The 11,929-nt window shown below is 38.9% G+C and overlaps 1 protein-coding gene across 2 annotated transcripts in view; it reads right to left on the bottom strand.

The window, feature by feature from the left end:
* Nucleotides 1-1,777: 1,777 nt before the first annotated feature.
* GRAMD4 (GRAM domain containing 4) overlaps nt 1,778-11,929 on the bottom strand; it is a 78,958-nt gene continuing 68,806 nt past the window's right edge. The window contains exons 15-21 of one of the 2 annotated variants that reach the window (XM_062638352.1): nt 10,357-10,392; nt 9,537-9,554; nt 8,833-8,980; nt 8,301-8,394; nt 7,197-7,281; nt 5,988-6,056; nt 1,778-5,709 (exon numbers count right to left, since the gene is read on the bottom strand). In XM_062638352.1, the coding sequence (XP_062494336.1) occupies nt 5,608-5,709; nt 5,988-6,056; nt 7,197-7,281; nt 8,301-8,394; nt 8,833-8,980; nt 9,537-9,554; nt 10,357-10,392 (552 nt within the window). In that variant the 3' untranslated portion in view covers nt 1,778-5,607. The remainder of the gene's footprint in view (nt 5,710-5,987; nt 6,057-7,196; nt 7,282-8,300; nt 8,395-8,832; nt 8,981-9,536; nt 9,555-10,356; nt 10,393-11,929) is intronic. The other variant, XM_062638353.1, reaches the window with a different exon arrangement.

Below are 11,929 nucleotides of genomic sequence, written 5' to 3'. Positions count from 1 at the left end.
GGTGTTTATCTTCCCCTCATGTTTTTTCCTCAGTCTCCCAACCTGGCCAAATACAGCATCAGTTCAGGCTAAATAACATGCTGAAGACATGTTCACAACTACATCCTTGAGGCACTGCATTAAGCCCACTTAACTTCTAGAGCATCCACAGCCCGGTGAGGTCACTATTGCTGAAAGGGACTGATCCCTTTGCAATGCCTCAACTTCTCTAGGACAGAAAATTAAGCCCTCACATCTTCATTATCTTTTATTCATGATGCAGGAAAGAAATATTTCAAGGCCTGAGATGAGCCAGCAACTTGTGGGTAAAACATTCAGCTTTGTGGAAAAATGGCTGAACAGGGATTTAGTGAAGCCAGGGATCCAGAAGAGGAACTCAGATTTAACTTAAAGATTAGTTAAAAGTAACAGCAAATAACCCCTTAGTTTCTCCAAGCTGAATGTTGCAGCTGTCCTTTACTGTTAATCCAGGTACTGCACAAGACCATGCTTTTATCTGCTCTTCTGCATTAAGCCAGCATGTGCTGGTGACACTGCAGACCACTGCCAGCATGTCTCCTTTCCTTGCATAGGTGCTGGAGTTGCATGGAGAGCAGGTAAAGAGCTCATTCAATTCAATTCTATTGCTAAAGCCAACTAGAGAAAGCAAGGGCCATTCTCAGGAAGCCTGCCCCTTCCTCCCAAGGGCCAAGCAGTCTATAGCCAGAATGAGACTTCTAGGCTCCGTGCTCACCTTCCACTATCACCTTTCATTCAGGCTGGCGGGGCTGAACCCATCTCTGCAAGTACTGCTGCAGATGTAACTCATCTTGCACAAATATTTAATGAGGGAAGATAAGCATTATCAAAATAAGTGAAGATTTGTCAGAACACACATAATACCAGCTTAAAAGCACCATTAAAGCACCAGATGCATTGCTGCCATCATGAGAAAACTAAATAGCAAAATAAATGGCACAGCCCACATTCACACCTGCAAGATCTGTCCCAAACTGATCTATTTCAGCTGAGCAAAACACAGAAAGGAGTATTGTACAGGCAAACAGGTCTGTATTAGATGACCAGCAGCTCACTCCTCATATCAGATTTCTAACTGCAGACAAAGGTTCATGTCCCCATGTGAAAGCCAGTACTGGTCTGCGAGTCTCCCTGGCATACACCTTGGAGAAAGCGGCCCTGCCATTTATCCCCAGCAGGGTTACAGGTTACACAGCAGCAGAGCCAAAGGCTCAGCAATGCAGTGCATGCTGGTTTGACCAATGAGCTGAACTGACTGCAGATGCTGCAGCAGAACAGCCGCATCTGGATCTGGAATGACGCCGCTGAACATGCCAACTGCAAAGCCCTGGCATGGAAAAGGGCTTCTGGTGCTCACCTGGAACAGTCTGCAGCTATTTGTTTCATGAAGGAGCTCTGGCAGGTATGAGCCTGTACTCCTACAGCCTCATCTCACCCATACCCTCTTGCAGTGGCAGCATCTTAGAAATCACTGGTTGCTTTTTCATCCCTTAAATTAACCATATCATTACAAAGAGACAGATGCACATCCAAAGATCCAACCAAACATACACATCCATTCTCCAACACATTAGCTGGATTATTTAAAATAAAAGCATGCTCTTTGGGCTTCAAAAGTAGCAAGAAATAAAACCCACCCGCCTTCCCCTCAGTGATGGACTTGTGGTGGTTTATGAATCTACCAAACCCCACTAACTCACCTCGTTCCAAGAGATCAGGTGTATTTTGATGGATAAATTACAGAAGTTTGTAAAAGGCATTAGCACAAAGCATTTTTAGGTTTATTTAAATAAAAATTATAATTTATACAAGACTTTTTAAACAAACAAGGTTTTCTTAAAAAATGTACAGGGCAAATAATTTCATTATTTCCATTCTTCATACAGTATAAGTCTTTTGTCAAACAAAAGTTACACTGATAATGAATTATTTACAACTTCAAAATATAGACTCGAACTTCAGACATAAAAATTTTAACATCCATTCTATTTCAATGATTAGTAGAAATTAAACATCTGCCAAAATGTACAGAATTCAATAAAAACTACCAGTGGTTTTAATACAAGTGTAAGTAGCTGAAAAAAAAAAGTACAACCTTTCATCTCCTCGTGATTGGGTAAAATCTCTTTTCTCTTTTTCTGCAGGAACAAGGGTAGGGTTTTCTGCTGGCATCCTGTGTGATGTTGCTACTAAATAAATAGCTTGTCTCATTCAATCTTGCCTCACAAAAGCTACAGCGCACAGAAAGGCATGATTTCATATTTCAGCTGTTTGTGACTTTTGAATTTAAGTGGTCACCCATAAAGAATTAAAGCAGTCAGTTTTCATCTCCCTTTTTTCTCCTCTTATCTTTAAAAGGGACTCAAACTAACCAATGCACTTCTAAAGAACTTAAATCCAATTAGGTGTGAATGATCCAGCAATGAACCACAGGCATCAACAGAACTGCAAATATAAACAGCAAACAGACAGTGACAAGAACACCACTTTCTGCTATTAGAAGCACTTTACATTAAGTGGTACAACCCAGCCTGTTACTGAACTACACCAGGCTGGCTATACTGCAAAACTATGCAGGAAGATTGGAATTTGAAGTGACAGCTTCAGTGTAATTATACAAGTCAAGTAGATATTTACTCACTGCTCACTCCTGCCTGCCCTCCAAACCTGGGAGGGCTTAGCAGGAAGAAAAGCATAAGTAAACACACCGAGGTTACCTTCTAGTCTCAGAATCATGTATGCCACAGGAGCAGGTATGGAGCAGGAAGCTGGACAGCTCAGTGTAAAGTGAACATTGCAAAATATGTACATTGATGTTTGTCAGTTATATTACAACTTCATTAAAAAACAAAAAATCCAGTCTGTTTTCTATAATTAGAATGAAACAACATTGCATTGCAGTTTGCACTACGTTTACTGCTTTGAGAATCGCCAACTTTTAAGTTCACACTGTTGATGTGCGGATTAATTTCAAACATCAACACATCAGATTTCATCAGAAGTTTCTAATTACTTTGCCTAGAAAAAAAAACATTTAAGAGCATATTGTACATGAGGCATTCCAGTCTGGGAAAAGTATCATTATTTTTTTCCTCCCCCTCTGAAGCCTGGGTATGGTTAATTGTCCTGGCACCATCAGCATAGGACCTATAGCTCCTCCAGGAACCAGAATCTAGGACAACCCTATACAGTAGGGTCAACCAGTGAAGGGTGGGAGGGGGAGGAGGTAATAAGTGCAAGCCAACTGATTTCCTACTGAAACTACTGTTATGATCAGAGTGAAGGTAGAAATTACACTTGAAAAATGATACAAAAATAAGAAAAAGAGCATGCTCTCTGTAAAAAATATAGTTTTCTGTTTCTTCAAAAAAAAGGACAACCTTGAACACACCCAAGGGATTTTTTTCTTAAGACAAAATGAATGAATCTGATTAAGATTTATATAACATTAAGCGATTTTAATGCCTATTTGTTAGCCACACTTACTATTCAAGGAAGCTTCTAGAAAGGAAAGCCAAATGGTAATACACAGCAATTACAAAAAGAAATTAACTGATTTTTAAAGTAGGTTTGATGAGAAAAAAAAAATTAAGATCAGGAACTTTTACTTAAACATAAAACCTGAATGTGTAAAGTGAATAAACGATAAACTGTCAAGCTACATCCATATTATATGGTGGCAAAATGGATTCCTCACCAGCTTCAATAATATTTTGTTTGCAAGCCCTACGTTACACCATACCTAAGGAGGTGTTAGAAATGCACCCCTTTTTCAGGACATGTAAAGACGTCTTCAAGTGCTACTCTAAAAGGAGAACTCACAAATAGACATTATGGTGGATTCTCACCCATTCTTGTCTACGCTTCCACCCAGGGCAGTTTCACCTGCCAGTGTTTCACTTTACCCAACCAAATCACAATATTCAACAATATTTATTCACATCAAGTTCATATTAAGTTCTTCACATCATACCTCTCCATGGCCAGACTGAAATAAGGTTTGTGCAGTTTGCCACCTTCATTGCTGCTGCATTTGTTGCCATTTGCTGAAAGACTTTAATTAGAAACTGTGCTAAGAGTTGAACACCTTTTGGTGTTTGTCTTCCCTCTCTCTCCTTCGTTTGACCCCTTTCCCTATAAAGAAAGAAAATCCCCATTTGAAGGAAAAAAAAAAAAAAGGAAAGAAAGAGAGAAAAAAAAATAATCCATGAAATTAAGTCCCATTTTCATGTAAGAATTTGCATCTCCATTGCTTTTCTGGGGACATTCATATAATGTCTGAAGGCATCCATACTACTCAACTCAAACGACACAGCAAAGGAGAAGACATACGGGAAGGCTTGGCATAACTCCTACTGTGCTTTCGTAAAAATGCTAATAAAATTCTAAACCTCTCAGATGGGTGCTATTATATAGAGTATAAAAGCTTTCTAATATTAAAGACAAAGGTCAATGTGTGCTTTGCTGCTAGACAGGCCTGAGAGAGTTTGGAGGAGCACAGCCTTCACATTTTACCTTACAGTTGGCTTTAATTGTTATGGAAATCTAATTCTGCAAGGGGAAAGATGGCAACATAGCAATGCCCCTAAAATTACGCTTTGAAAAGGAATTAATGCTTTCAGCTGCTATATTATAGTGGGGGTTTTATCACAAGCTAACTCCAGAGAGAAGCTAAATTAAAAGTCATGTCTCTTAATTATTCCCACCTCCCTCACCACAAAAAGCCTGCAAGTCTTCAATGCATTAACATACAAACACCTTGTACATACAACATGTACAACAGTTGAGCCCTTCTATGACAAGTATCTACAGAAATACAAATATATGATGCCTAACATTTTAGGAACAACATTTTGGTGCCCTCTTTTATAAAAAGTATCTGCCTGCCTTCCTTCCCCTTACTTTGGTTAACTAGGAAAGGAAGATATAGTTACAAACTTTCTCCTCCAATTCACTTTACAAGCAATTCAAACTTCTGTGTGTAGGAAAAACTGAACCTAACCAGGTAAGTAAAATATCTATGATGTGAGAATTAGCCCTAAGGGGTTATTTTAAACACAGTTATAAATACAGAAATACTAAGAAGCTAATACTTCCTTGGTGCTGCTCTCAGTTTTAGTATTTACTCAACTGAAAACTCTTGATTTGAAGAAACAGACTTCAGGCTGCTGCAGTCACCATTCTCACATCTCAGGTTAAAAATAATTAGGATAAAGGGACAAATATATCCCTAGGGATATGAGTGGAGTTAAAGGGATCAATCTGCGTCATTTTGTTATCTAGTCATTTCTCTATGCATCTTCCCAGCTTTTAATGTCAGTAAATAAACATTAAAAGTGCTTAATGTGCAAGGCTAATAGTGATGATAGCACTTCCACTGTTTTGTTTCATTTTGTTTTTTTGTTCTTTTTTTTACAAAAACCTTAAAAACAAACATGAAGGCATATATAAAATACACTTGATTTATGTAACAGATAGAATATAAACGACCAGACAAGAAAAATTATTGCAAAATAGATGAGGATGTTCATTTTTTCCACTACCAAGTTGTAAAATAAGAAAGTTTCCTTTAGATCTTCTAAGATAATACTAGCTTTCGCTGCTTGATGATGCAGAGGTTATTTTCACATATTGGTTGAAAATTGTCTCAAATGCTTCATCTCTGTGTACCATGGCACCGAACACCAAAGGCTAAATGACAGAACAAAGAAAAGATTTTATCAGTCCAGAAAACAAAACTCTTCCTCTAGGTATAGGAACAGGAGATGAACTGTACTCGAAGTATATTAATAAGGACATAAGAATCCTTTTCTCTACTAGAACCTGGGATATATGGCAGAGTTAGTAATATTTTTCATTTGTCCATTTTCTTCCTAAACCAACCATGGCATAAAATGTATCTGCACAGACTTTATGAGCAAAGGACCATGAAGTCAAACACAGCACTACAGGTACAGCCAGCTACTTACTTTTTGTGTAGACGGTGTTGATACAGCAATACCCATCCCTGATCCCGGGAGAACAGAGAGCACTTTATACTGAAAATGAAAACAAAATACATGAAGGATATCTTATGTCCTGAACAACTGCATTAAGTGCTGAGGAGGTTACACAACTCATCACCGCTATGTCCTCCCAGCCACAACCACCAGACCTCTATTAAAACCAAGAAGAGGACATACGCTGCTCTCCGACCCCAGTCACTGGGTATAGTGAGCACCTGCCTCTCCTTTTCCCCCTCCCATGTGCTGTGGCTGCACCCAGCCTGCCTGCCAGAACCAGTCCTGGCCCCATACCGAGCACGCCGGTACCCCTCGCACCTGGGAGCTAGCCCAGCCATGATGCCAGGCACCACTTGTCTATGGAATTAATAATTGATACTGGTGGATTGTAAGCATCATTCTTGAAGTAATGCTGGCTCATTGTTTAGTAGTTTTTTATGTCATGAAGGTGCTTTTTTCATCTGTGTGAGTTTTTTAATGAAGATGAGACAGGGATCACGCAGCCAGGCATAAAAATGTACTGTGCCTGGTTTCAGGTTGGGGGGTGAGAAACAGGGGGTGAGAAGGCCAGGTTGGATGGAGCCTTGAGCATCCTGGCTTAGCGGAAGGCATCCCTGCCCATGGCAGGGGGGTTGGACTAGATGATCTTTAAGGTCCCTTCAAACCCAAATAATTCTATAATTCTATGAAAATTTGGAGGTAAATTAGCAGTAGACACCAGGCTGAAGTGTTTCTTTGCCCAGCACGATTTAATCTGTGGCACTCATGGCCACAGGATGTAGTAGTAGGGGTGTCTGCATTTAAGAATAGGCCAGGTTCAGAGAAGGTAACAAAAAGTGACATTAAACACCATACAGACTGATGCACAGCACCAATAAAGCCATTGGTGACTGCAGGCTGACATAACACAACCAGATGAAGATACTGTACTTACCCTAATTTCAACTATTCACTTCTTGCCTCTGTTAGGGTTGGGAACCCAACAGCCCAATCCAGTCTGGTTATTCTACTGTTTTAACTTTCCCCACTGACAATAAGCCCTCTTCCTTCTGAGGCATCTACTGTTAAAATGGTGCATCTACCAATATCAACACCCAAACTGAAGTTAGGATTACGTAATTCCTGCTACCAATAGAACAGACATACACAGAACAGACACACACAAAACAGACATACCTTCTGAATATCTGTTATATCCGTTAGCTTTATAACTTTATTTCTCTTAGATGAGCCAGATTTGGAGCTTTCAAAGCACAAATAACTGAAGACAAGGAAAGAAAATGTTCATTTTGATACAGTATTCTAAAACAAAGCTCCAAATATCCCTGCCATCACTTCTGAAGTTTGAAATACCACAGGTTAAAAGCAGCTTCAAAAAAGAGAAAGAGGCACACAGTATGCAATTCAGTCCTGGCTTCTAATTTAGAGCAAACATTTGTAAATTCTTGTACATTGTCTGAAAGCTCACAACATAACGGCAGGCACACAATACAAAAAAATCTTGTATTTATATTACTGCCCTGAATGGTTAAACCTGACAAATGTTTTAAAGACACAGAAAGTGCATATATTCTTAAGCCATAGAAATACCAAATCTCAAAAGGCTTATAAGTCTTTTACCATCCCAAAAGAAGATTAATGAAAAACACTGTGTTAAGTTTCATGTTATTGTGATGCAGATAAAAGCTCAGATTTCTAAATGCTGGAGAGTGCTCTCCATCACTAGGTGACATTGCATACAGATGAGCCTTACTTCCATTCATTACACTCCAAAGGAATTTCAGTGCAAGACCCAAAAGAGTAGTGAACTAGTTTTAAAACGAAGGATTAAATTTCTATTTGCTTTTTGCTGCACATTGTTTCAAGGAAGCTAGACACTGAATTTGCTTCAAAGACAGAAACTAAGAATATTTGCCAAATTAAGTTGATCACAACTTATTAAAGTACGCTTAGCTTTTAGGGTTTCTTTTTAGTGTGTATATACATATATATATATAGTTAGCATGTTACCCACATCAAGAACTGAGCTACTAACAACTGGCTATTTAGAGCTACTCTCCATTCCTATGCAACTCTTTGCAAGGCAAAATCACATTTGTTAAGCATTACAACACCCCAGATTCAGCTCTCCCTCTCCTATGGTGCTTTCTTGAGGTCATGAAACACCATGAAAAGGCACTTTTGTTTCAAAACATTGTTAAAGGATTACTTTTGGATTCAAGTTTTTTTAATGTCTGATGCATTTCCCTCCTAACAAATATGTCAAGTGCAATCACTCACTTTTCTGTGACATAAAGAACTCCATTCCTGATGTAATCTGTAGGCATTTTCCTATCTCTGTTAATCAAGCAACAGCGCCAGCCATTTTCACACACTGAAAAATTCATAACAACAAATACTACTTTAAAAAAAAAAAAGACATGCATTATCCCCAACAATTTCCTTATAAAACATCAGAAGCCACTGACAATTAAACATTAGATACCTAAAACTAGAAGCATTTATAAAAGAAAAGCCTAAATAAGATGTTTTTAGACATCATAACACTGGTTTTAAAAAACCCAAACCAAAAACCACCCACACAATTATTCCCTTTGACTATGCCATTTGCATTACCACAAAAGGCACGCCAGGCTGTGCATTCTCCCACAGAACTGCAGGGAGGTGGAAATTAAAGAAATCGTCTCATTCATCCTAATCTAGAGCAAGTCCTTTTGATCAAAAGCTTATACCTGTACAGTGCACAGCAAGGGAATTCAACTTGGCTTGTTAGAAAATGCTCTACTAACGTAACCTTCCTGTTGTGTAATACCTGCCAAAGGACGCTCATTTTCTGATAGGTTAAAAACTTCATGGAAATTCCCCCTCTTGGTGGTATGGAAACGACTCGTGTCTTCATCTTTGCTTATTCCAGTTGGGGCGCTTGAGCCCACGTAACTTCTGGAAGCTGCTGTCTGAAGCTGCAGAAAAACAAACATGATTCCAAACTTTAAACAGCAACACTTAAGCTGTGCTCTTAAAAATAACTTGGCTAACTACCCTTCCTAAAACACACAAAGCAATTGATGTTGTAATGCAATAATTTTCACTAACTATTTCAATAAATTAAACTTTGGACTATACGACTGCTATAGCACAAAACTCAAAACGTGCTATCTGAAAATAGCTTTTTAAAGTGCTGTCCTTCAATGGATGCCTTTGCAGGGGTGAAAGCACATGGTGCTAAATGCACCTACCTTAAACTACCGTTCTTCAACAGGAAAGGGTGTATCTGATTACATACAGATAGGTCACTGCATACAGATCCAATTATTATACTAGTGGGACTACTAACAGTTAATATATCAGTACTTGGTTTGTCTTCAAGAGACAGAACAAGCACAAAATATTATTGCACAAAGTAAGCTCAAAAAGAAAAAAAGAACAAACAAAGGGAAAGCCACATAAAACTGCATAAGTTCATTATAAATACAAAGGCTGAAATTGATAGGAAGTTTTCCACACTACGATCCGTACCTTTTCATGCCCTGACAGCTAGCAGGAAAAGAAACAAACAACACAAATATGACAGTGAAAAAAGAAAAAATGTGAAGTCTATTTAACAGCATAAATACACAGAATAAAACATGAACTGAGTGGCACTGCAAGATCTGGCTCACAAACCAAGAGACTACACACAGGGAATGCAATTAAAAAAAGAAGAGTTATCAGTGGTTAGAGCACACCAGTTCAATTTATTCAGGTTGTGTTAGAGCCATTGATCTTTCCTTTGCTTTGAAGTTGCACCAAACTTTTGAGAGTGTTGACATGTGAAATAAAATCAGAATGGTTGTCAGTGTTTTGGGGGGAAGGTAGCATGGAGTTCTCAAATCAAAGCACTTGAGTAAAGTCTACTTTTAAACAGAGCTCCTGAACCACTGGAGACTGCCCTAACAAACAAGCCTTGCTTCTGGAAGGACAGCAGGCAGTTTCTTTTGAGAAGTTTGCCTGCCTTTGCTTTTTCATCTTGGTAGGGCACCACATGATTCCAAAGGCTGGCTTTTGTCATTGAAGCATTAACAGCTCCATTCTTAGTCCTACCATACACATGCAGTTAAACAGCTGGCAAACTGACAACATGCAAGCTCAGGACTAAGCCCTTCTTCTGTAAAGGCCTGATGCCATTGGAGGCCAACCAGCCTCTGCTCCTTTTCTGTTTTGCACATAAGCTGGCAGCACTCCACGCTTCGCAGGACTTTGTGCTAACAAAAGAAATGCAAAGCTGAGGAAAAAAATGCTCACTGCAATTGCTGACCAGAAACCAGGCTGACAAAACAGGCACAGCAGAGGTATTTACCATCCAGTTTTTAGCGTAACCATGATACAATGATGCCTTAATGGAAAAGAACAAAGAAAGTTGACATGGAAAGCAAATAGTTGGTGATTACTGTACTACTGCTTCAGTTTCTGCCCTTCTGCAGAGCCCTTAGCAATGACTGAGCCCCTGGAACCAAGGAAAGTAATAGCTTCTCCAATAGTCTGTGTGCTAGTAATGATCAAGTAAATTTTTTTAAGGCTTTCTTGGACAAGTTATTTGGCTCACTATGCATTTAACCAGGTGAAGCTCCATGGACCAAAACATAAAAAAGGTTAGGGCAAGAGGTCTAATGATTTTTGCACTGGAATGAGGTTTATTTCTGCTCTCTGCTAAACTGCTTCCTACCTACCCATTATATAAAGATTAAAAAAGGTGTTTAAACTTCAGTACCATATCCCATTCAGTGACTGAAAATGTGAGGAAGTTCTGCCCTTGCTCTAGTCCTCCCTAACACAGGCAAATGTTTCCTCCACCCTTAAAAGAAGCAGCTAATTATCCATGAGCACCCAGGCCTGAGACTACCTACAGCTGATTACTAAAAGAAAAACATTGCACCTGATTTTGATAAGCCTTAAATCTAACTGGAAGTGTTCAGATTTGTAATGCTGGAAGCATCCTGACTGTCAAAAATGTCACCAACAACCTTGAGGTAGGAATACCTGGAGATATTTCTGTTTACTTGATCTATCATCAGCTTCTGACATACAACCTTTACCCATCAGATACTGCTGTCAGTATTGTTCTCTAAGGACAGGAGGTCAGAGTCATGGTATAGGTAATGAATATTGAATTGTGTCAAGGTATACGATATCTTGTATGCTGTCTAATGACAAGAAACCAAAGCACATATACTGGCGTGACATGTTTTTGGGCTCTGCCTTTTCTATGTAAAACTGAAAAATTTACTTGGTTTTTAACTTTTTGTACAAAACTCTATTTTTTATACTATGAGGTTCCCTGAAATCCCTCAAGGGATAAGACAGTTTGTCTAAAATTATTGAAACCAAGTTAATGTTTTCAAAGACATCTGGAAACAGAAAACACAAGCAAGAGCAATATAGGCTATCGACAGCTCTGTCCAAGCGCTCATTTACCTTCCTCCTCCCTTGGAAAACAGGAGCAAAAGATTCACTTTGTGTCACAGACTGTCTTTTGTCTTTCTCTTCCACTCCCTTCTGAAATACTCTGATTATGCTGCAGCTGTTTTACCACGAACTGCTCCATCACCCCCTGAACCCCATATTTCTTCTTTTCAACAGCTTAACAACCAAGGGATCATGTGTTTATCCCTTTTGCTCCTAGTTGTGTAGCCAGACTGAATTATTGCTAAGCACTGCACATTTCAGTCAGGGAGCTTATGACAGTACTCAGATACTCCATGAATGTAATTAAATAATGTGATTACAGGCATTAAGGAAATGCTAAAATGGGATTAGACCAAAGTTTTACTACAACTATTTTTATTTATAAACCAACAAACATTGACAAAATCAGGGATATGGAAAAGCATGCCTTGCTTTTCAGTTACCATGTCAGCTCCCAAAACAATTAA

This window comes from Pezoporus occidentalis, unplaced genomic scaffold (assembly GCF_034315485.1).
Source record: "Pezoporus occidentalis ecotype Australia unplaced genomic scaffold, CSIRO_AGI_Poc_V1 ctg56, whole genome shotgun sequence".
In the NCBI taxonomy this organism is placed as follows: domain Eukaryota; kingdom Metazoa; phylum Chordata; class Aves; order Psittaciformes; family Psittacidae; genus Pezoporus; species Pezoporus occidentalis.
Note: the sequence above shows the minus strand (reverse complement) of the source record. Positions and strands in the feature narration are given on the sequence as shown.